Source organism: Cynoglossus semilaevis, chromosome Z (genome assembly GCF_000523025.1).
Source record: "Cynoglossus semilaevis isolate Cse_v1.0 chromosome Z, Cse_v1.0, whole genome shotgun sequence".
Lineage (NCBI taxonomy): Eukaryota > Metazoa > Chordata > Actinopteri > Pleuronectiformes > Cynoglossidae > Cynoglossus > Cynoglossus semilaevis.
In genome coordinates, this window is record NC_024328.1 from 3692083 (window position 1) to 3717162 (window position 25080).

A 25080-nucleotide genomic window follows, 5' to 3' on the forward strand; every position below is an offset into this window, starting at 1 on the left:
CTGCTCTAGAGGCCAGTGGCGGCGTGCTTTACACCATTGCATCCGACGCTTTGCATTGCACTTGGTGATGTGTGGCTTGGCTGTAGCTGCTCGGCCATGGAAACCCATTCCATGAAGCTCTCTGCATACTGTACTTGGGCTAATCTGAAGGTCACATGAAGTTTGTAGCTCTGTAGCAATTGACTGTGCAGAAAGTCGGCGACCTCTTTGTGCTTCAGCATCCGCTGACCCCTCTCCGTCACTTTACGAGGCCTACCACTACCACTGAATGGGTGAGCGAATACTTTTGGTAATATAGTGTATATTTAAGTTTAAAAATGCAGTTATAGTCAATGATGTGAAATCAGACTGAACTGACCCATTATACATTTTGTGGCTATGTACATCCATTTAAGTGATTGTTAGATAAACAAGGCAGTGCTTCCCAACCTTTTTCAGCTTGTGACCCTATTTTGACATTTGACATTTCTGACAACTCCTGAGCCATTTTTTCCCCTCTAGAATTAGTGTTATCATGTTTGTTATGCTGTGTTGCACATACAGAGTGAAAATGTACAGTTGTTTAAGATAGTGTGTGGTGTTTTTAATCATAATTATAAAAAGAAGCAATAATAGTAATAAGTTCAATTGTTTTGATTAGTAATTTTTTTTATCAATTACAGTTCAGACAACTCCACAAGTTGTCGCGACACCAAGGTTGGAAAACATTGATTTTAGGGTACGCACTCAAATCTGTGTAGCAACTTATATACATACATATACATATATATATATGTGTATATATATATACACACAGTGGGTACGGAAAGTATTCAGACCCTTTTAAATTTGTCACTCTTTGTTTCATTGCAGCCATTTTCTAAAATCAAAAAAGTTCATTTTATTTCTCATTAATGTACACTCAGAACCCCATATTGACAGAAAAAAACAGGAATGTAGACATTTTTGCAAATTTATTACAAAAGAAAAACTGAAATATCACATGGTCATAAGTATTCAGACCCTTTGCTCAGTATTGAGTAGAAGCACGCTTTTGAGCTAGTACAGCCAAGTTTTTCACACCTGGATTTGGGGGTCCTCTGCCATTCTTCCTTGCAGATCCTCACCAGTTCCGTCAGGTTGGATGGTGAATGTTGGTGGACAGCCATTTTCAGGTCTCTCCAGAGATGCTCAATTGGGTTTAGGTCAGGGCTCTGGCTGGGCCAGTCAAGAATGGTCACAGAGTTGTTGTGAAGCCACTCCTTGGTTATTTTAGCTGTGTGCTTAGGGTCATTGTCTTGTTGGAAGGTGAACCTTCGGCCCAGTCTGAGGTCCTGAGCACTCTGGAAGACGTTTTATTTCCAGGATATCTCTGTACTTGGCCGCATTCATCGCATTCATTCTTTCCTTCAATTGCAACCAGTCGTCCTGTTCCTGCAGCTGAAAAACACCCCCAGAGCATGATGCTGCCACCACCATGTTTCACTGTTGGGATTGTATTGATCAGGTGATGAGCAGTGCCTGGTTTTCTCCACACATACCGCTTAGAATTAAGAAAAGTTCAATCTTCGTCTCATCAGACCAGAGAATCCTATTTCTCATAGTCTGGGAGTCCTTCATGTGTTTTTTGGCAAACTCTATGTGGGCTTTCATATGTCTTGCACTGAGGAGAGGCTTCCGTCGGGCCACTCTGCCATAAAGCCCCGACTGGTGGAGGGCTGCAGTCATAGTTGACTTTGTGGAACTTTCTCCCATCTCCCCACTGCATCTCTGGAGCTCAGCCACAGTGATCTTTGGGTTTTTCTTAATCTCTCTCACCAAGGCTCTTCTCCCACGATTGCTCAGTTGGCTGGACGGCCAGCTCTAGGAAGAGTCCTGGTCATCCCAAACTTCTTCCATTTAAGGATTATGGAGGCCACTGTGCTCTTAGGAACCTTGAGTGCTGCAGAAATTCTTTTGTAACCTTGGCCAGATCGGTGCCTTGCCACAATTCTGTATCTGAGCTCCTTGAGTCAGTTCCTTCGACCTCATGATTCTCATTTGCTCTGACATGCAGCTGTAGAGTTGTGAGCTGTAAGGTCTTATATAGACAGGTGTGTGCCTTTCCTAATCAAGTCCAATCAGTTTAATTAAACACAGCTGGACTCCAATGAGGGAGTAGAACCATCTCAAGGAGGATCAGAAGAAATGGACAGCATTTGAGTTAAATATGAGAGTCACAGCAAAGGGTCTGAATACTTTATGACCATGTGATATTTCAGTTTTTCTTTTTTAATAAATTTGCAAAAATTTCTACATTTTTGTTTTTTTCTGTCAAGATGGGGTTCTGAGTGTACATTAATGAGAAATAAAATGAACTTTTTTGGTTTTAGCAAATGGCTGCAATGAAACAAAGAGTGACAAATTTAAAGGGGTCTGAATACTTTCCGTACCCACTGTATACATATATATATACTTTTTTTTTTCATGACAATGAAGGCAGAGTAAACAAGTTAACTTCTGCAATACTTGTGAAGAAAAATGTTTTGCCTGAAGCTAAAGTGTATTTCCTTTCCTATTTCTACCCCACTATCCTCCTCATCAATGCTTCAACTGTGGTTACCATAGAGACACAGAGGGCTCTCTCCTTATTGGTTGCCTGGATGAAGTCAAAGTGACAACGAAAGTAGAAACCCATCGCTTCTAGGGCTGATGTTTTCTCCACTGTCACCAAATTCCATCTTTGTTCCCCCCAATGGAGCTTGTTTGCAGCGAAGCTTAGTTTCTGTCTTCTGGCTAAAGAAGGAACAATTACTGATGACACCTGTGTAATACACCTTAGTATCAAACTACCTATTATACATGCTGATGACAGCTCACCTAGACACAATGAAAGTTGAAAACAATTAGGTGGATTTGATACAAATTTAACATTAGCCTAAGTACAGGAACGTTGGTGTCAAAAATAAAATTTAACAGTTCCAAGATCTGTGAAGCCAAAAAAAAAAGCTCAATAACAATTTAAGCTACTGTACGAAAATAACTTTCCAGGCAAACGAGTGGCTTTGACTTGTAAAAGGAGCATTAATTAAAAATTAAGTCTCCTTGGGAACAAATTAGTTGTACTGTCCCACTATCACATATTCTAACTGTAGAAAATTTAACATTTTTAAGCTACATGGGTTCTTTAAGATGAAAGTGTAAAAGGCTGACATCAGCTAAAACACTGTTTTAAGAATGACAGGAAAAGAAGGAATATGAGTTTCTCTCATGTGTTTTCATGACTTGTTGTAGTGTATTTAAGGCATAACATTGCATCTTCTATTCAAACTTTGTCTTTCGTTCAGGAGAGAACTAGACTCATTATTGAATGATTTAGCCCTTGTTTAAAACCATTAAAGAAAGAATGAATAAAAGTCTTGGTTCTAAAAAACTCTTGTAGTTATTTATAGCTCCAGCACTTACACTGACAATTACAATACCAGTTTGCCATTGAAATTTCTCACAGAATAACCAAATAAAACTGTTAATAAAATCTTAATTAACTTGAAATTACTACTATTAATGTTCTGTAATATTGGACAGGGAAATGGTCACATCTACCGAACAGCTATATAGATGCCTATTATATTTCCTCAACTAATTAATTTTTGAGTCATTCAACATACAGGAGAACCCATCCGATTTGTTAAGGAAAATTGTATTGTCTTTCTTTTTCAAAATATAATTAAATAATGTGACAGCAAATCTGAATGTCAGCACCAGAAAACCAATTGCACCAATTTTCTTAGTCATGTAAAACAAAATCGGCAAAAACACCCACATCTTCTAAACTCATACAAAATTTGTTATGACATTTCTGTGTTTTTATTTAGCTTGGTGCTGCCTGCAGTGCTACTGTTGTTTTTAAGTGTTGTTTAGGGCTTCGATGAGTGGCCCAGGATTTATTAGTGGGACAGACTGGGGAGACATCTGCACATAAAACTAAAATCTGTTTTTCATTCAAATGCCTCATACTCTTTTGAGCAACACCATTACTGTACATTTCACAAAAAGACCATAAAAGGCCTTTTTGGAAGATGCCTTTATTCCATTGAAAAATTCCAGCACTATGTTGGGATTTTCCCAGTAGATCATGGCCCATAACAACATGTTTTCCAATTAATCTTGATTCACAAAGTTTTTGGCATATCTCCTAAACCTACACAACTCATACCAGGTGCACTGTGAGGGAAATAAAAACAGAAGAGATACAATGCAAAAAAGCCCTTCTCAATAAGACTCTTCAAACCAGAGCAAGGAAAAGAAATAAGGTGGTGGGCTCCAGGAGCTAGTGAGAATTTGTGAAGGTCATAATGAGTGTATTTTTAGTCTTGGAAACTCAGGTGTGTGTCGCCAGTTGAAATAAAGGGACGCATGGGGTGGCGAGGAGAAGTCACACTGTCACTTTCATTCTGCATGCTCTATCTGAGTCAGTGAGTGCTTAGAGGCTTGGGGGGGGGGGGGTCATAAAAGGGATAATTCACTGAGATAAACAGTAACATAGCCACAACAAAACAAAGATTTACAGGTAGGGGTGGTGAGTCAGGAGTTCCTTTACTGATGGGCTAGTCCACACACCACTGCCATTTTAACTGCAGATTATGCTCTTTGCAGATTAGATTAGTTAATACATCATCGACTAATCTTGGGGACTTTGACACAGACATTGTGAAAAGATGCTAAGCTTCCTGAGAAAGAAGGCGTGTGTGGGTGTATGTCTCAATTTCACCTCATGCTTGGACCTGATTCGTAACAACATTGCCAAGATATGAGAAGTTCAGAGGCAGAAACAACACAGCGTTGTCCTACCATAGAGATTTTATTTTTACCACCCAGTCACAACAAAGCCTCTTAATGATCCCTTAGGAAATCAGTAAAGAAAATATGGACCATGTGGACAAGCTTCAGATTATTGTAGTCAGATTTGGAGCATGGAATTTCCTAATCTGGTATTATGACAAGCAACAGATAATGTTAGGGCTGGGCGATACCTCAAGTTTCCAAGATATGGCCACACATGTCTATGCCAGATATAGAACTTTATCATATAAATTATATTGATATGTCTAACCTTGCACTAATCAATGTTTTGCCCGCCATTTAATCAGCTACAGCTGTGGGGAAATATGATTATAGAGATGACTGAGCAGTGATACAGAGCAGTAACTGAACTAATTCTCTACAGTTATGGTTAGACAGGGAGGCACACAAGTTAAGACAAAAGAAAAGGCAATGGGTTTTGTGTGCATGTTAGCATTTTTGCAAATTCACTGGGAATAGTTAAATTCTAGGGGAAAAAAATGTTTTTTATGATTTGCTCCATTAAGTGGTGCATTTAATTAAATTTAAACCAGCCCTGCAGAATAAACATATGATATCATTAGCAGTGTTGTGCCAGTCATCAGATGGCTCATCAGGAATGCGTGAGGACAGGTTGTACGCCTGTTGTCCCTGTCAACACCTCAACACCAATAATAGCATCAAGGTAGCTGTGTAAGAAAGAGAGGTTCCAGGAATAAAACAGACTCAGTCGGCACAGGGATGCGGAGAAAAACAAAATGTTCATTCTGTGCCTGGTTGGCAACCAGATGCAAAATGGAAGCTCGGCAGAAATGCTGCAATGATGCCTAATAATCCACTCAAGAGGAATAACAAAAAGAATTAGACCCTCAGATAAACAGCCAGCTGGCTCTATAATAAGATCATCAATTGTAAAGATTTTCTTCAGGGCTGCTTTTAATCCTTATGGGTTCCATAAATGACATCCATCAAACCAGAGAGAATTGGAGCATCTGCTGCTAGTGCTACAGAGATATTCAGAATGTGAAATGTCTCCTCGGTAAACAGATCCCTATTGACTTTATTTTCATAATCACATGGTTTAAGGCTTTTGGAAAAAAGCATGAATGAAAACCTTATGATTGACAGCCACAACTGCCTGACAGGTAACATAGACAATGATGTTGTTTTGCAACAAGATGATTCCATTCCTATTTTATATGTAGTGAATACTCAAACAATAAACTCAGCCTTCTTTAGGCATATGCTACGCTGTATATAGCTTAATTAGGTCTGTAACACAAAATCTGTCAACAAATAGCTTTGTTAGTCAAATAATTGTTAACTCTTCATCGAGAGATTTTAAAAATTAAATACCAGTTGTGTGGTACCAGCAGCTTGATGAGAACATCTTGGGGGGTTTTAAGCCCCTCTGCTAAGACAAATAAGTAACCATTTTTGGTTTTGAGTAAAGACCAAATCATTTAAGGGCCAATGTCATTAGGTATTGGTGAAACACTCACACACACGCAAAAACTAACATATCTGAATATTGCTCTCTAACATATAATAATTAAGGACCAGAGGATATTTGATAAAGCGACCTAGTTTATGATCTTGGTTTATGACTAAACAGTTTTGAAAGGCTCAGTAAGAACCTCTTAAAGACGCCTGCAGTGCTTTTACTGTCTATAAACATCTGCCTCAAAATTTATACAGGGGTTTCTGAACCTGAAGGTTATGAGTAAGTGCTATAATATATATCACATCATCTAAAAAAAAGGAAGGGTGTTTGAGTTAACCAGCGTAGTTCTGAAGGTTAGTTTAAGAAATACAATGACCACACAACACACAGAGTAAATCAACTTTCTAATATTCTGATGAAAGAATCACAGGAAATGCCTGCTGTTACAAGTCAAGTACACAGAGATCATGATGCACATGTTTTCCACAGACAAAGACAGACACAAAGAATAAAAAACAAATTTGTTTAGAATGTTTTCAAGTTAGAAAGGTTTTTAACTTATTAGAAACATGGGTATTAAAAACTTCAATTGTGGCTTTTAAAGAAAAACACATAGCCTTTAATTACAAGTTCACCTTGGAATTGCCCTTGTTTAGTACAGTTAAAAAAACACTTGAGGCAAAGTAACATTAGACATGTGATTAGATAAGAACCAGTGACTGGAATAAGACGGTTTTTACAGTGGCCGACCGTGAAGAATATGAAAGAGAAATTAATTTGCCTTGCTGCACCCTACAGTGGTGCTTGCCCCACAAGTTAATAGTAATAAGTATTATTTCTCTCTCAATTAAAATGAAATATAAAACAATTCCACCAAAGTAATACACAATGTACCTTTGTATTTTTACATATACATTAATAACTATAACTCAACAAATTGACATTTTTGTTTAGTGTTTTAACCTTGAAAAACATTGTCTATCAGTTCATTGTAAAGATAAACTGACTTTATCTAACAGTGTCACAGAGACTACGTATGCTGATGCACATGACACCAAACATAAAAGCCATTGAGCTGTTTGAAAAGCCAATGTGTGTTTGTAGCTGAAGAGTCTCTGCTCAAACACAGATGTGAAAGCAGAAGTTGTGGCGACACGTCCATAAACATGCCATTCAAATGCCAATAGACAGGAAGTGAGTCTTCTTTCCACAGCTAAAATATTACTGCTCACTGGCTGCACACTGATTTATCTTCATTTATCAGCTGACATTTCTGATGATGGGAAGATTAATAGGATAAAGGTAATTATAAAAGTTAAACAAAAGATTTGTCATATGTGAAAGTGAGAAGGAAAAAAAGAGTCTGCTGATTTGAATACTCAAACCAGGCTGGGGTGAGCGGCAGGCTTGTGTGTCACAAATTTTCCACTCCACAGTCACTCAGACGTCTATTTACATTTCTCACTGTGTTTGCCCCCCTAAGCATCAGTATGCTGTGAGGCAGTGCTGTAACTGTATAACACTGGAGGAGTAATGGACCAGTTTAGTCTAACAGGAAACAGACCCGTGTGACACCAAAGAGCAAACACTTTCCGCCTCCAGTTTCTGCAGGGTTTAAAAAAAGTATCTATGCTGCGTTAACTCCACAAACACAACTGTTGACCAGGGAAAACACACAAGAGCCCAGACATCTGACCAGTTCACAAACACAAGTGTATCACCGTGTCTGAAGGACAAGACTATTACAGAAGCACCTCAGAGTCTTAAAGGGTGATCAGGTTTCAGTCTTCTTCTAGGATTTCTTCAAGTTGCTGAAGATACACTGCTGTGCAAAAGTTTTAAGTCAGTGTATTTAACACAAATGTAGGAGCCATCAGTTGTCTCTCAACAATATTTAACATCTTTCAACCATCCTGCGTCATTTGAGGAGTCTTTTATACATTATATTATTATTTATATAAATATTTAAAGAGTTTAAAATCACATTTGCTGACAATGGTGGTATTGACTCCCCATTGTGAACAAAGCTGCCCTGGCTGAACAGGTCCAACAGCGTAGCTACCCTACGAGCAGTCTGCCCTTAACAAACTCCCGCCCCATCTCGAGCCTGGGACGTAGAATTTATTTAAAAATGACCATCAGTTGTTCTGAGAATAAGCTTCTGGGCACCAGTATTGCACAATACTGTATATTAAAGGAATTAAAGTTTACAAGTTAAAAGTTCCACTAAATATAACTCCATTGTGTGGGTTATCTTAGGCTGTGTTTTGTTGACCGGCTTGGAAGAGAAGTTTATAAATTTCCCAAACCTTAAAACCAAAGCTCACAGAGATAAGCTGTGATTTTAGCTTTGTGTCAGTTAGGTAAATACAATCAAAGGCTTCATACACTGGTGTCACAAGAACAACACCTAACAGCCCCAAAGAACCATTGTCTTGGGTGAACCTTAGTATAAAAGTGTGATTGCTTCATAGATCTACACTGTAACGCATAGTCCACATGACAAATCGTTAACAGAACAGACATAAGTCAGTCTTATAAAGTTATTTCATGATGGTTTCTGGCTGTAACTAGGACCAGAACCAGCCCAAGTATTCTTTCATAACACACTCATTGAGATAGAATAATAAACATATCCTTGAAATAAACATTAAACTGTTGGATTAAACTGTTAAGTCACACTAAAAATCCTACACTGAAATGAATACACAAAAGCACCAAAGAAGCTTCACTGTTCACTTAGACATATTATCCTTACAGATGAGAGCAATTTTTGTGTATACAGGGACTCAATATGAGTCAGATTAATGAGGACGTCAATCATAAAGATCTTAATCCACACTATTACTTTGAATTAAAAAAGTAGTTTTGCAATCAACAAATATATGACAAAAACATTTATTTTGGTTAACTTCTAATCTGACTTTGGAGAAATTTCACAGTCTGAGCACAGTCTGACCTGTGTCATTACAGGTGTGTGTTGGAGAGAGCGTTAAACCAGTGTAAAAAAGTATTGCCATTTTCAGAGCAGAGAACTTCTTATGGTCTTAACACACGTCTGGTAAAAGAAGGCAGTGCAGCCTTTCTTGGAGAATATTTGAAATATGGGTTGTCTGCGATGGCGCAGTAATGGATGGCCTTCACTTCAAGCAGCCTGCCCTTAATCATCAGAGAGCAGCACTTTAGCTTGTGAAGAACAGACAGCGGCCAGAGTGTGTTTATGTTATAAGGTCTCTCCCTGTGACAGAAATGAACAGCAAGCCATGCAGAGATTTTTGTAAGTGTTGCTGGTCTCACACTAAACACTGGTAAATATAACTATAACAAAGTCTGAGACTGTAAATGATTAAAATGGGAAAAAAACATAATGCAAATAAAAGCGCCTTTTAGGCCAAACTAAAGCATTACCACTTGTCTGTTTGTGTGCCGCCTTCAAAATGTCAAAGCCGAGAAAACAGAGCAGCTGATGCTGGCAAGATTACACAATCAAGACGACCGTTGACAGCGTCACAGGTTTTGACATGTCAAAGAGAAACTGCACCCATGTGTTAGTAGAATCAGCGAATACCTTTCTGCCACAGAAACAACACGCTCAATAATAGACGAGGCATCTCATCTGCATTTCTTTTTGTCAACATGCAGGCTGAGTCTTGTTCCAGTGAAGCTGGGTACAGATCAATACTGAAGATAGGTATGAGGAGCTGGTCTCAGACTGCACTGTTAATTTAAAGACATAACTGAACTGGAAAAAAAGCAGGAGGTCCCACTGCAGCTGTTGCTGCAGCTGCAGTAACAGCTTCTGACTTCCTATTGTGCACAGCCATCTAATGGACAGCACATATCCAGAGTCAGCTTGGCCTCAGTGACTCAGCCAGACTCTGCTGAGTCAACAGGAATGACATTACGCTCATCAACTGAATAGTAATTTATGAAAAAGAAAGTGGCTTAAGAAACTACCGAGTAGGGCAATCAGTTTTACCATGACATAAAGCCAATGACTGCAGCCATGTAGCACATTCACCTTTAACTCCCAGTGGTGAGACGCACTCCTGATAAGTAATCAAAACAACACTGTTGCTAAACAAATATGCAGCAAGCTGATTGATAGATGAACTACATGTTTAACAATGTGAAGCCTGTTATTTAAGGCGGCCATTTAATGTCACATGTTAAAGTGGCAGCACACTGTAAGATAACATCTGGATAAGAGAGAGAAGCACGTCATCAGCTGTGTGACCGCTGTGCAGGACAGGAATACAAACAAAAACAAGCGGCTTCAGACACAATTAAGATTTTTCACAACTTTTTATTGAACTCAATGGCGAGTCGACTAAACTCAAACACATTTGTCTGATAATTGGTCAATATTACGTTATTTGATTAACTACTGCTCCTGTCTACTTACATTTTTCTACAACGACTTAATCAACGACTTTTTCTAAGAAGAAAACTAAATGAACACCAGATAGTAAGTTATGTGGGGCTAAATAACAATGACAAAAAGGAGACAAAAACAAACTGACACAAAGTCTAACGGCAATGATCTCGTTATAATAATCAATAAATAAATAATAATAATTTTAATGATCCCATATTTGAGAAATTCTTGCAGATCAGCTGCAACAAGCTACCCCTGGCAGGTGCCAAGCATGTGATTAATCCAGGAATCGAACCCCAGAATTCTCTTCTTCCGAGGCAGGCATGCTCACCGCTACACTATAGAATCAACTCTTACAGTATGTGAACAGGAGGAACACATAATGGTGAGAGCCAACGATTATTGTGTAGAAGGCTGGAAATCTAAACATTAATCTAATCATAGTGAAGGGTGTCAAGTTGTAGAAAGAACAGATGACAGTGTGAAGTCTGGAGTGGTTATCCTCTGGTCCATGTCTGACCAAAATATGTCCGGTAAGAAACAAGGCCTTTGTTTCCTGTCTAGACCTTCCTTATGTCTAGACCTATGTACTTTTTCACATTGCATTTTAAGTGACTGAATCAAATTTGGAATTAGTCAAATTAATATTTTGGATACCCTTCAACTAAAACTAAAATGAAAACAATGCTACTGACTAAATCCGGGTTATGTCTAAGTTATTAGACATAATTACAATTAAGTCAAAGGACTTCAGACTAGGATTTTATCAAAACTGGTTGGCAGCAGTTGCAGTCAGGCTTGCAGGTTTCTGACTCGGCAAGTTTCTCTCAGAACTAAATAGTAAATATTATGGTCAGGAATTTGTTCTCACAACATGATTAACCTCACGGACATACAGTATATTTTGTATAATAATAGTTTATATATTGAAAAAAAACAAACAAACAAACACTGAGGTGATTTTGATACAAGTTTGCCGAGGGTGGAGCTGGATCCAAAGAAGAGCCTTTAACTGTTGGAGGGATTCTGACTAAATGGGTGACTAGAAAACTTTCTCTGCTTTAATTAACACTGTGTGTTTCAGCAGATTGGCAATGAAATGTATACTTAATTATTTAAAAAACAAAATATCTGGTAGGAGTCTTTGCTGCTAAGAGCAATTAAAAGTTGGTTTTAGTTTCTGATCCTGGAGTTCAGGGAAATTCATTAAACTGAAGTGAATATTGAGCATATCGAGTAGCATAGCTTCATTATTTTCCCACTGTTCCCAGCAAACAGTGCTACTGTTTTGTTATCTTTTTTATATCTTCTACTTTCTCTGTTTCTGGTATTTCCATTATATTTTGTTTTATATTTTTAATTCCACATGCCTTTGAAATGCCTTTATTGTATGTTTATATATACAGTATATTATAATTAGTGTAAATTATAAATTATAATATGTATTTATAAATTTATATTCTAATTAGTGTATTTAGTTTGTATTTTTAATACTTTTTCATATGCTGCCTGCAATTTTCTCTTTTTTTCTACTTCAGTGAATGCAAATATGTAAATTTCCCTTACTATGTACCTAGTGACGTTACTTGGCATATTAAAAAATGTGGAAGTCACTAATTAATCAGTATTTAGTTGACTAATCAGAAGAGACTGTGCCCCTCAACATTTATAACACTATTTATATCCATAAACCAACAACTTTAAAACTTTACACCTTCAATTAAGTGTTCCACGGTGTATTCAGGTTTTACTTGGAAGTGTATAGTTTACAACTACAGGCTCTTTACTGTGCTCTGATCCCACCCCTCCCCCAACAATATACCTCATCTTCTGATGTAATTTTATGGAGAGTATACCTATTAGGGTGCATTACTGCCACCTAGAGCATCAACTATCAACAACAAAAACCATCCTACCCACAGATGTACTATGTGTCGAACAAGGGGAAAGAAACAAATTCAGGTAAGTGACAGCCTTTCAACAAAGAAGCACACCACCTACACTTCTAGTCGCCCAATAAAAATGACTGAGGGAAGTCTACCTAAAGCTAAATTAATATCGACCTGACACCAAAACCAAGAAACAGTAAGGCACGTGTGTTGGTAAATGTTGAAATGATGCATTTTGAAAGTGGAATGTTAAAAATGAACTACACTAAACCCACCGCCCGTTAGTTACCTAGCAACGCGGTGAGGTAAGGACAAATCGAAGGCTTACAAAGATGCTCGTCTTCATCATCGTTATTTTCACATACCTGGAGCTGACTGTCACACTCCCTGGCTCCAGCTCGCTGAAGTTTACTTGCTTGTCTCTGGCTCCGACTTCCACTCCTCAGCTCCACGCAGCACCAGCCGTGGACTCGGTGATGATGTGTGAAAATAATGCCACAGCTGAGGCGAACGCATCCAAAGTCAGCTCCCGGCCTTCAGCAGAGGAGAAGCATGACGTGTAGACTAACATGACCATCAGTGCCGCGCAGGTCTACGTGACTTTACCAGCGCCTTAACGAAATATGGCCACATAACTGCGCCGCAGCGTGGCGCGCTGGATTTCCTCACCCGTCAGAGAAAGGTCGAAGTAGCTGCGGTTCCCCGGTTCTCAGCTACTACAGAAACGTCCTTGACTATTCTAACTAATGTGGGATTTTCGTCGGCGGGGCTAGTCCCAGTTACGCGGCCGCTGAAAGGGCATGAGCGATGGCGAACTCAGCGCTGTTGCGGCTGCCGCCTTTGTCCGCACAGGCGGCAGGAATGAAGAGCGAGCAGATGAACAGCCCTCGCCATCGCCAAGTTGTCACTCCTCAAGTGGGAGCTGCTGCTGCGAGACTCCAGGCACACTCCTTACACTCACAACACCAAAGCGCTGTCGAAATAACGCGAGAAGCTTCAAGTTGTCTTTTCAAAATAAAAGTCTTACCTGCTCCAGTAAACAGAGGACAATAGGAACGGTGTGTCCTGTAAAAGACAACAATTTCGGGTCTTTGGATAATTGTCCTGCTTACGACTGTAGTTAGTTAAAAAAAAAAAAGAACAGGCACTTTTGGAAAATACATTCCTTCATCAAGAATATTTAAAGCAAAAGGTGTATTGTTATCATGTTGACACCTGTACAGCTGTAAAACTACAATATTGCTATTACTGAATATGTAAAAATAAAAATATATCCATGTTTTTATGCTGATGGTTAACATACACTCCACAGATACAAATTCCCATGGAACGTCTTGGTTAATAAATATGTATCAATGAACAAAACATGAAAAAATATATCTGCAAGTGCAACCACTCTGACCACATTAAAATACAGCAGCACTATCTTATACTGTTCACTGAAGATCTAAGCATTAAACTTATAATTTAGTAATAACAGGATTATTAGACTATTTATCAGCCAAAGACACCTTGTACACTGTGCACAACAATTGGTATTTCAATTCAATTACGCAAGCAAGAACATATAACAGTGGTATTTAATAGCTAGATGACCTAGTAATGGAAATTGTTTCCTCACTAGAGTAAACCCAAGTACCACTATTGGTACATTTACCTTAGTTTAAGAACTTGTAATACTAAGATTGAATTTAGGCTGGCATAAGTGCCTTGAATCATTTGAGGTTCATACAAGTTACGTCTGAGAAAGGACTCCTGAACTGTAAAATTTTGAAGAAAGGTACAGATGAAACTTCCGGTGTATTTGTTTTCCTTGGTGAGCTTGATGGTGATCAAACCAAGCGTAAACGTTCAGCGCAATATTCTAAATAGTTGATCGCCACCTGCTGGTGATGTATTGCAACAATGATACAAAATAAAGTCCTGCTATTCAAACCAGGGGTGGTCAGGTTTAAACGTGTTTAACAGTTGCTGCCATTGGTTTTCCATACCTACATTCTGCACTGCAAACACACACTACATACTTAATGTCAGCTCAAGCCTAATTCCGTAACAGTTACTTAACAGTTAATTATACAGTAGAGCTCCACTTTTGTTGTGCTTTACATCTAAAAAACAATTAAAACAAAAATGTAATAGGATGACAGTGAAACATATTACAGTTACAGCATATTTTTATATTTTTACAAATTTTTAATGATTAATGTTTAAGTACACGTACGCCAATAATGTATTTTACACTAATTTCCTGCATACAGCAACATTGTTAGCTCAATCAACACGTTGGAAAATTCGACACCGGTGGCAGCAGAGAGCCCTTACAGGCCTATCATTTTGATGACGAAGAAAAACATCAAGCGATGTCATTGGCTGATTTTACAGCGTAGAAGAAGAGTTGACAGGAAAAACAATCTTGAAACAAAAAACGTGGAAACCGTTGTTGAACAAACATCGCATTTATGAGTCTTCACACTGACGTACTGGATTAATAACCCTCTTTTGGTGAAGTGTAATGTGAATCCATATTGGTATTCCATTTAAAAGCTGATGAACTGAGGAGATTGGTGTAAAAATGGCATTGCTGCTTTCGTCTTTCAGATCTGTGTTTTCTGTCACTTGTCTGTGGGTGAGGACAGGATCTCCCATCTGTCCTTCTCTTCTCACTCCGCTGTCTCCGCCTGGATTTAGCCTTGTATGTGCGGCAGGTAAAAAGCAGCTGGCAGACCTTACTGAACTAAATGAGGAGGAGCTGGAGGAGCAATTTGTCAGAGGAACTGGACCCGGAGGACAGGCTACCAATAAGACCAACAACTGTGTAGTGCTCAAGCACATCCCCACTGGGATTGTAGTCAAGGTAAAATATATAAATGGTTTAATCGTCCACCTGTACACATTTATTCCTGGGAACAGACGTCAAAGCATTGTGAAATGCCTTACAATAAACTTGAGTTTACTTAAAGGTACATTCAAACAATACCAACATTACCAAAATTCAAATACACATAAGAATTATTCTAACTATATTTTATGATACTTCAAAATCATCTGTAAAACATCAAATTGTTAAATATATACGTGTAGTACCTGTCTGATAATATTGTTCATTGTTTTGTGGGGGGGCGGTGTATGCATATTAGAAAAATAGAATAAAACAATGTTCAACCAATCAAATAAATGTAAAAAGTGTAAAGATTTTAAAAAGCACTTGCTGTGTATTAACAAATGTGAAATGGTCTAAATATACTCCATTCAGAAAGAATAAATAAGGTTAATTCACTACATGTCCATTATGTGGAATGTGTTCATTATATTATATCTCTGTTTTCAAGGTCATTTAAATATGCAATAACTGAAAAGAGGAAGAACCAGAAATGATGTGAATTGATTCATTTTAGTATAACAACCAAAAGAAAACCAAACAGAAACATGGTCCTTAAACAAAGTTGAGCAATGGCTGTACTTTGTACATTTACTTATATTACATGAGTTTACATTTTGTTACTGTCAGGAAATTTAATAGTTGCAGTGAAGCAACTGTCAGCCTTCTGTAATCTTTTGACTAATAACTTTGTCACTTTATCCATAAATTGCACAAAAGTGTATAAATGTCAGTTCAGCATCTTTTTATTATTGTTGTTGTTTTTAGTTTGTTTGTTCTAATTATCTATTGTCCGTATGTGTTCATGATTTTGTCCCATGTCCCAACAGTGCCATCAAACCCGATCTGTGGATATAAACCGTAAACGAGCTCGAGACATCCTGAGAGAGAAACTTGACATAGAGTTCAAAGGAAAAGATAGTCAAGTTGTTAAACTAAAGGCAGAGTCTGTGCTGAAGAAACAGGAGAAGAAGAAGAAGTCACGAGACAATCTGGAGAGGAAGAAACAGTTTAAGCGATCACTGGTGACAGACTCCACAGAAAAAAACAATATTGTATAAACACTAACAAATTTGTATAAATGATCATGGACCTTATTCTTGTGAACAATTGTTGACAAAACCTTTTAAAATGTGTTGCCTTTCCATGTACAGTGTAATCATGCTAACAAAGCATTTTAAATGCCCTGGTCCAGAATGACTTCTATAACCAAAACTTTTAATAATATCTAGTAATATTTTTATTTTATATGTGTGTGATTGACAGATATTAAAATTGAACATCATGACAGACACTTTACAGACAGCTGTTTGTCTAAGCAATAGGGTTTCAGCAACCACTGTTTTTGTAACTTCTGTATAAAGTTTAAATATCAGAATAAAAACTTAATTATACCTTATGTTGATACATGTCACGTTCCAAATTAATATACTTTATAACCATTTTATTAGAGCAAATAATACAAAATAAAGGCATATATATATATATATATAATTTTCAATAATGAATTTGCTATTCACACTGTTTAAAATATAAATAAATCTTTGCAAAGTCTTTACAATGTGTTTCATCTCGAAAAACCAGGGGTCTTTCTTTTATTTCCTTTGGCAGTTGTTTTTGCCATGACCAAAATGGCGGCCAAAGTTCCGTTCGCGGTATATAGCAGGAGTGACCAATGAAGCGTATACTTCTGCATTCGGTCCCCGCCCTTGTATATGGAGTAGCCAATGAGAGTAGCAGTACGATTTTAAATCCACCACGCTTTCATCGTATCACCCAGCAGTGTTGAACCGATTCCAGTCCATAAGAAAGTATTTTACGGAAGTTGCTGAAAAGTCTTTCTTTGGAGGGATTGTGGTTTTGACTGAAATGGCAAAAGGTAAAACGTGCGTTTTACTGTCCTGTAATGCTTACATCATGCACATTGTATTAATTAATATGAAGCGAATAGTGGTATGCATAACTGAAGAAGCGAGCTCTGTTTACAAGCAGCCAATGTTTACCGCGTTGCGTTAATTAAAAATTATGCTGCTTTCTTCCTTAAGGCAGTAAAAATGTGCAGAGAACCGACGTAAAAACTGAGGACATTGCTGAACATATAGTGAACTCGCAGAAAGAGACAAAGGAAAACAAACCAGCGGCTAAAAACAAGGTACGTAGCATTTTCACTTTCTCTATTTAAACGCTGTGTAACTCTTGCGTGTTTACGCTAATATCAAATGATAAATATTCACACATTTAGTTGCGTGGAAAGAATTGTTTAAGCGCTATCACAGATGAAAATGTAATTTAGAAGCTTAACCAAATATGACGAGCTTGCGGTTTTTAAGTTCACAAAACATGGCCAATTTGACTTTTGTTAACATGACATGAAGTGTCTGCGTTTTGTAACAACCCGAACCAGATTGTACTCCAAAGTTTTGCATGGAACTAGGACGCATAGTGCAATATAAATAATAAACCCTATATATTTTTTTCTTACACGACAATACGGTAATGACGTATCAATTTATGTAGAAGTAGGAAATGCATTAGATGCAAACTTTTAGTGCATCAGCAAATGCACCTGCTTATTTTTTACTAAGTAGCTCCATGTGTTTATATTAAACCCAACACACATGATTTGTTTACGGAAGTGGGAAACAACTGTGGAATATGCAGCAATACAAAGTGTTTTCCATTTTAAAAAAAATTTATTACTTTTACTTTTTTACTTTACAGTCTACATCGTTACTAATCTAATTAATTACATGATGAATTCTCACCATTCACACATCTTTACCAAGGAATTGCACCTGTGACATCTAAGAATGTTAAGGGAAATAGTTGTCATGGTTTGTTTTGCAGGACTACAAAGGTCAAATACAGTCCGTTCTCCAGATTATACGGAGTCCCAGAAAACCTCGATCCCCTCTGAGTGACAGTTCAATCATGTTGATCCAGGAAGGAAATGAGTCTGATGTGGCAAATGTTGATGTGCCCAAGGCAAGAAGAGGTAAATATGCTGTAGATTCCAATATTGTGCTCTGTTTTGTTTTAGATTATGTCTAATTAACCAGCCATTTTGTCTCCCATTGTGTTGCTCTGCAGTTCAATCATTTTCCCACAGAAGATGTGAGAGTTTGTTTTGTTATTATTTGTGTGTCTTGCATTATTTAGAGGAGCAAAAAGCTAAAGAAATAAAAAGTGAAAGCTGTGACTCCAAAGAGCAGAATCAGGAGATTTTGTGTCAGAATCATGGGACCAAAGTCAAGGAGCAAATAACCAACCAGTCGGATCAAAAAGATTCAACCATTCGCATGAGTCAGGTTGGGTCAGGAGCAGAGGGCAAAGTTTCAGCGCCCAAATCACGCAACAGGACGGGCCAGAAACCTGCAGCAAAGAAGTAAGGACATTGTTGCTTGGGCAGACATTAAGTATTTTTGGTTAGAAAAATTATAATGATCTTAATGTGTTTCAGGCTGGAAAATAAAGCTTCCCAAAACAGAAAGGTCACAGACTACTATCCAATCAGAAGGAGCAACAGAAAAACAAAGGCAGAATTAAAGGTTTGTATGAAGATAACCAGTGTAAAAAATGACCATGTCTTAATAAACATCTTGTAGTGAGGCTGAGGATTTGAAAGGAAACAATTGCTTAAACCAGGCATCGGCAAACCTTTTTTACCTGCGGGCCACAAATGTCCTTAAATTGAACAGGGGGCCTGGCCAGGAGCAGACAGATGAAGTGTTGGTGTGAACTAAGATAAATGACTTGTAAAAGCCATGTATAAAGGCTAAAATGCTTTTAGCCTTTTCTACGCCATCTATTGGAGAAACATTAGTAATGCAGGGAAAAGGCAGAAGTTTAATGATAATATAAATAAATTATATAATTTGGATAACTTTGGCAGGCCAGAATAAAAACCTGAACGGGCCGCATCCAGCCCCTAGGCCTTAGTTTGCCCATGCCTGACTTAAACCAATCTTTTTGTAATCAAAACTGCAGAAGCTTAAACACCAGGGCAGTGGTGGCTTAGTGGTTAAGGAAGACTTGAGTCCAGAAGTTCAGGTTCAGGTCCACCAGCTGCCAAGTTACCACTGAGGTGCTCTGAGCATGGCACCGTGCTCTCACACACTGCTCCCCGGGCGCTTAAAGCTGCCCACTGTTCACTTTGGTGATGGGTTAAAAACAGAGGTCACATTTGGTTATGTGCAGTGGTGTGCTGTATCACTATGACTATGAAGTAGTTTAATTTCCTACTTTGTTCTTGGAATCTTTTCTAAATTCAGTTTTGTCCTACATTGTCACAACTAAGGTTACACAATTCTACTAAGAACAATTTTAACATTGAACAAATGTTTGACTTTGCTGCCAGACTGAAGAACACAAACATCTTGATGACCTGATAAAGAGAGGGACTGAAGTAGGAATGCAGGTGAAACTACAAATAGCATTCAGAGATTCAGATATATTACTAAAATCTTTATATAATTTTAAATGTATTTTTCACACTGGTTCCTTTCAAATGTAAATAGGTGAAACACATAGAAGGCAAAGGCAGAGGAGTGTTTGCTCTAAAGAGCTTCAGTAAAGGAGAGTTTGTTGTGGAGTACCATGGAAACCTGCTGGAGTTAGCAGAGGCTAAAGTCAGAGAGGCTGAGTATGCTCAGGATCCTTCTACAGGCTGTTACATGTACTACTTCCAGTATCAGTCCAGAACTTACTGGTGAGTTCACTTTTTCATCAAAAAACATGCAGTTTTCCATTCCATATTAAAAATTATGCTTAGCTCATGTCTTTTCTGTCAAGGAGATATACTGTATTCTTACCATCTTGTCAAATAATCCCAGTCCTGGATTTGCTTGAAATTCAAGTAACAATTATCTTGACTATCTTATTTGATGTATTTACAGCGTTGATGCTACAAAAGAAACCAGTCGCCTTGGAAGGCTGGTTAATCACAGTAAAAGTGGGAACTGTCAGACCAGGCTTCACCCCATCGATGGAAGCCCACATCTGATCTTGGTGGCCTCCAGAGACATTGAGGCAGGAGAGGAGCTGCTCTATGACTATGGTGATCGTAGCAAAGCCTCCATCTCTGCTCATCCTTGGCTGAAACACTGATGGTTTTGTGATTATCGGTCAGTTCTGCTGTGGACATGGCTGCAGATGAGCCACATCCACCGCATTACTATTTTTTTTAATATAGCAGCAAGAAATGGTTTGTTTCAAAGACACTGAAACTCCAACTTGTGATGTGTGCTTTTATTATTCTTTTATATTTCTCTTATGTAAACAGTATTTGAGTAGGATAATAGTGTTTCCACTTTCCAATGACTAACACTGATGTGATGAAATTGTAAATTATTGCTTGTGCTGTACAACAGTTCAACTTATTGCAGCTTGTACTTAATAGGGAGAAAATATAAGATGGTAATAAAATCAGTCTTACAGATACTGGTGTTTTTTTTATTAACCATTTCTTTCCAGTTCAAGCTCATTTGGGGAAGAGAAGGGCAGAGAATACATGTCACAAGAACATTGCAGGACAATAGAACAACAATAGAAAAATCAACATTAACAAAAGTTACCGTCTCCAGTTTCCCTAATCTTGAGTCTAAATGAGAAAGGGAGGAATCCCAACTTTCTGCGAAAAGGCCACGAGGATGTAAACACCACACAGATAAGATATTGTTCGAACTAAGGTATAAATATTTGGCCATTTCCACGACAACAACTCTGACCCTCCAAATGTGGCTCAGAAAATTAAAACATTATTATATATTATATATATCTGATTTCAGATCACATTATTAGTACAATCTCAAGACTTGAAGGAACTGCAATATAAAGTAATAACAAGACGCAAAACATTGAAAACTCATGAACTGCGGCCTGCCTGGCCTGAACAAAAGTGTGACTCCATTTTATGGAAAATTGGTGGACTGAGTTAAACAACTGCAGTCCATCATTCAGCTTATAGAAAACAAAAGTGATTGTTTACAAACCAATATCTGGAGAAGTATTTTTATTCTGGTAGTTTTCCCTTCAGTGAATTTGTTTTATGTATGATAAATACGACAATTAAAGATTCCTTTACTGAGATGCAAAGCAAAATGCTGTTAAAAATTGCATAATTTGTATAAAGCACATGGACTAGTGAAATCCAGGGTGTACCTCATCCTCGCCTAGTGACTGCTGGTATTGGCTCCAGCGCCCATGCGACCCTGATACATGATTAAATAAACAAATAATCAGTTCAACATCAGTTGGACAGTCTTACTTCATCATCACTCTGTGGTGTAAAAGTAAAACATCTAATATGATTCTTATTAAATTAACTTTGATGCACGTTGTCACTAAATGAAATCAAAACTAGTTATTTTCATGTTTCTCCTCCTGTGTTGTTTTTATTGCATTCAAATATACTTAGATGAATGAAACACTAAAAGTCTGTAAAAGGAGTGGAATAACTCAAAAATTTTCCACAATAAACAAACCTTCCATTATTAGGTTAGCCTAACAATATTAAGAGTAAAGTGAAGAGATACAGTGGTTGTTCTACCCTGGCTTGTCTAAACCAGAGGTCTGAAACCTGTGGCTCCTGGGGCCACATTCAGCTCTTCAGCCTTTTTGCATTGGTTTAATGTAGAATTCTGTTTGTGATTGGACCAAATTAATTTGAACTGTGCTTTAAAAACACATTCATGACTAACACATCTAATCATACACTGTACCTAATTTTGAGCGTTTGTTTCTAACAAAACAACACAATGTCACTGTCTTTTTTACCTAAGATAGGGTTTGGATTTTTTTAGCAGGAAGAGCTAGCAAAAGTAATTAAAAAAAATCATTACATTGTGGGAAATTGCATCTTGTGTTTTCTTTGTGGTAAACAACAAGAATGTTCTTTGTGTAATGCTATGCAATACTGTAATATAACAACAACATTTAATACTTGCACTGTCGACTTTATTTAAACAGTTGAAATGTTTGTGTGGCTAATTTACTTTAGTGGTAAAAGTGATAAAAAAAGAGTATCCAATCTCAGTACAGATACGTTAAGGAAAATATAAAATTTTACATGTTTTTATTTTAACAACCCTTTCAATGCCTTACCTTTTAAAATGTAGAATGTAGAATGTAGAATGTCTTTATTGTCATTGCACAAGTGCAACGAAATTTAAAGTGCTCTTACAACAGTGCTTGCGTGCAAGAAAAAACATACATACACATGTGGGATGTGTTTGGACTACAACAACACTTAACTTTATTTGGAGTGAATTTCCTAGAGCAGTTTAATAATACTTTCCAGTTTAAGTTTAAATTGTAATTCATTTTATAATATTTACATCCCTACCACCTACACCCCTTCAACTACCTGAGGTTAAAATCATCAGTTAATATATGTATAGTGCTTAGTAGGGTGACCAATACATAAGGTAAAAACATTGGGTATAAAACTGCTTAACTGATGTGCTGACAAATCCTCTATGTGGTCCGTTTCTTGTCAACAGTTTTCCTTATTTCCGCCTGAATGAAAACCTATGAAAAGAAAACGCCCAGATTTATCTGATGCAGGTGAAAGTAGAACATAAATGTCAAAGTGACTAAGAGTAGAAGAAGAAGAAGTAAACAGTGAGTCAGGACAGGCTGGAATTAGTGACAGAGAATTGACAAAAACACTGCCAAATTCTGTGGCTCTCCCTCAGCTCTCACACAAATATCCTCAGCATCAGCATGAAAACATCAGGTCACAAGAAAATAATTAGGAGGTGAGCTGTGAGAACAATCTTCCTCTGAGTTCACTTCAGCATCATGTGGCCGTTGCAGCTGATGCTGGGTTTTCTAAAAACCCTGGTGTCAGAGGTCTAGGACCAAAGACACCGGGTTTCTACAATATATATTTAATGAATCTCTCCATCGGACATTTATGCATTTTAACTGCTCCAGTTAAAACTTCATGCTAATACTCACAGTTTGCTTATGGTTGTCTTCTCCTCTTTTCTATCACTTAGTGTGGTTGAACTGTTGTCTCTAGCTGCTGGTATCTCTAGATCTATTTCCACCATGGGAGCTTCAGCCTGTGGCAGAATCCCACTGTAGAGTAAAAGTAATCAAACATTATGTTTTTGATGAGTCAGCTGAAGTTGTTTCCGCTTTCTTTTCACAGTCCAAAACATTTGCGATGAGGTTAATTGGATACTCTTAATTGTGGGTGTGAGTATTGGTGTGGTTTTTTTTATTATCTATATCTGCCCCTTTGACAGACCGGTCAACTGTTTGGAGCAGACGTGGGCAAACCACAGCCTGTTGGCCAGATACGGCCCGCTGGATTTTCTAACCTGGCCCGTCAAACACTGGTACATGGTATTGTAAGGACTGATGTCAATGGTGCCAGACATCAAAAGTTTTAGGTTCAACAAGGAAGTGATGGTTTAGCGCTTAAGGAAGCGGACTTGGGTCTGGAAGGTTTCAGGTTCGAGTCCACCAGCTGCCAAATTGCCATCGAGGTGCTCTGAGCATGGTACCATCCTGACACACTACTCCCTGCTGACTTGGGTGATGGGTTAAAAGCAGAGGTCTCTGACATTTTATTTATATTATTTTGCCCAAACTTTTTATATCCAACCAATACTCTACTGTAAGCTTAAGTTTTCCCATCCTGGGTCTAGAGTGTAGTCCACCTTTCCCCGATGAATGCTGGGATTGGCTCTGCTCCCCTTAGAAGGGGCTAAGCAGTATAAGGTGAACAGTTTTAAAAGTAATTTTCATGTATTATATATATTTTCAATGCTTGTTCCAAATATGTACCAATGTATCTCTGTCTTGTGTAATTTACTAAACCTAGGTATCATTCTAAAGCATCACTATATTGACTGCATCTTCTTAAGGGTGGAGTTACTTCTCACCTCTTGTAGAGCTGCAGCTCCTCCTGAGCCACCATGAGCTGAGCCTTTAGCTGGTTCCTCTCCTGTAGAACCTCCTTCAACTCCTGCATGGTGAACCGCGGTCTGTTTGGGTCAGACAGATCCACCAGCAACTGGTTGGGTCCTGCTGTTTGCTAAGATGGCGAAGAGGACATTTATGTTTAATATGAGCAGCCTGGAAAGGACAGACAGACAGACACTGACATCTTACAAAGATAATAAGAGGGAGAAACACATGGTGTCAGCTTCAATGTCCCAAGCAATTTCTTCCTAAAGGTTAAGTCAGGGGTCACCAACATTTTTGAAACTGAGAGCTACTTCAAGGGCACTTTCCAGAACAATGTAATAATGAGTTCTGGGACACACAATAGTAGATACTTTTCTTACCTTCGCCATTGGCCCCATTTGAATATCATCAATTGTAACTGAATGAAAAAGAACAGTAACAGTACAACTTTTGACCCTCTTGTTGACTAGTTTTATTTTGAGAACATATCTCGAGGGCACCTTAGGTAGTCCACGGAGGCTACCAGGTGACCCCGGACATCACGTTGGTGACCCCTGGGTTAAGTTAAGTAAAAAATAATCTATGTTCCAAAAGAGAACAGAACAACATCTTTAGCAACACACCACAACACAAACCACGGAGTTATATAGTTTTGATGAAATAACATTATTTTAATAGAAATATATTTAGGAAATGTCGTCTTCTTCAGTTTAATACGTTTTATTACAACAAAATGGGTGAAAATTAGCACTCAACAGTTCTGGAGTTAAAT

At 38.0% G+C, this 25080-nt stretch overlaps 4 protein-coding genes across 8 annotated transcripts in view; 2 read left to right on the forward strand and 2 right to left on the reverse strand.

Annotated features, from left to right (window-relative positions):
* LOC103397524 (membrane-associated phosphatidylinositol transfer protein 2-like) overlaps positions 1–13481 on the reverse strand; it is a 41584-nt gene extending 28103 nt beyond the window's left edge. For all 4 annotated transcript variants that reach the window (XM_025053241.1, XM_025053242.1, XM_025053239.1 and 1 more), the window contains exon 1: positions 12877–13481. The gene's annotated coding sequence lies outside the window, so the exon portion shown is untranslated. The remainder of the gene's footprint in view (positions 1–12876) is intronic.
* A 1419-nt stretch (positions 13482–14900) lies between these two features.
* On the forward strand, positions 14901–16943 carry mtrfr (mitochondrial translation release factor in rescue). Its single transcript, XM_017043007.2, has 2 exons — positions 14901–15365; positions 16220–16943. Exons 1-2 carry the CDS (start codon positions 15084–15086, stop codon positions 16448–16450), a joined length of 513 nt encoding a protein of 170 aa, XP_016898496.1. The 5' UTR covers positions 14901–15083; the 3' UTR covers positions 16451–16943.
* Positions 16944–17117: 174 nt separating this feature from the next.
* kmt5ab (lysine methyltransferase 5Ab) lies at positions 17118–20828 on the forward strand. Of its 2 annotated transcripts, none has more exons than XM_025053308.1 (8): positions 17118–17268; positions 17435–17541; positions 18237–18384; positions 18480–18774; positions 18850–18937; positions 19747–19806; positions 19907–20097; positions 20285–20828. In XM_025053308.1, exons 1-8 carry the CDS (start codon positions 17259–17261, stop codon positions 20493–20495), a joined length of 1110 nt encoding a protein of 369 aa, XP_024909076.1. In that variant the 5' UTR covers positions 17118–17258; the 3' UTR covers positions 20496–20828. The 2 variants fall into 2 exon arrangements, with proteins under 2 accessions (XP_024909076.1, XP_008334002.1); XM_008335780.3 differs by having other exon boundaries at positions 18549–18774.
* rilpl2 (Rab interacting lysosomal protein-like 2) overlaps positions 20643–25080 on the reverse strand; it is a 5090-nt gene continuing 652 nt past the window's right edge. Inside the window, exons 3-5 of the mRNA XM_025053403.1 lie at positions 24284–24435; positions 23349–23471; positions 20643–22916 (exon numbers count right to left, since the gene is read on the reverse strand). Coding sequence (XP_024909171.1) covers positions 22895–22916; positions 23349–23471; positions 24284–24435 — 297 coding nt within the window. The 3' untranslated portion in view covers positions 20643–22894. The remainder of the gene's footprint in view (positions 22917–23348; positions 23472–24283; positions 24436–25080) is intronic.

Excerpts from the sequence above, each read along its gene's own strand:
- kmt5ab (XM_025053308.1), top strand. Across the intron at positions 19,807-19,906 it reads GGACTGAAGTAGGAATGCAG|GTGAAACACATAGAAGGCAA; the intron begins GTGAAACTACAA and ends AAATGTAAATAG. Across the intron at positions 20,098-20,284 it reads TATCAGTCCAGAACTTACTG|CGTTGATGCTACAAAAGAAA; the intron begins GTGAGTTCACTT and ends ATGTATTTACAG.
- mtrfr (XM_017043007.2), top strand. The coding sequence starts at position 15,084 with ATGGCATTGCTGCTTTCGTCTTTCAGATCTGTGTTTTCTGTCACTTGT. Across the intron at positions 15,366-16,219 it reads CCACTGGGATTGTAGTCAAG|TGCCATCAAACCCGATCTGT; the intron begins GTAAAATATATA and ends ATGTCCCAACAG.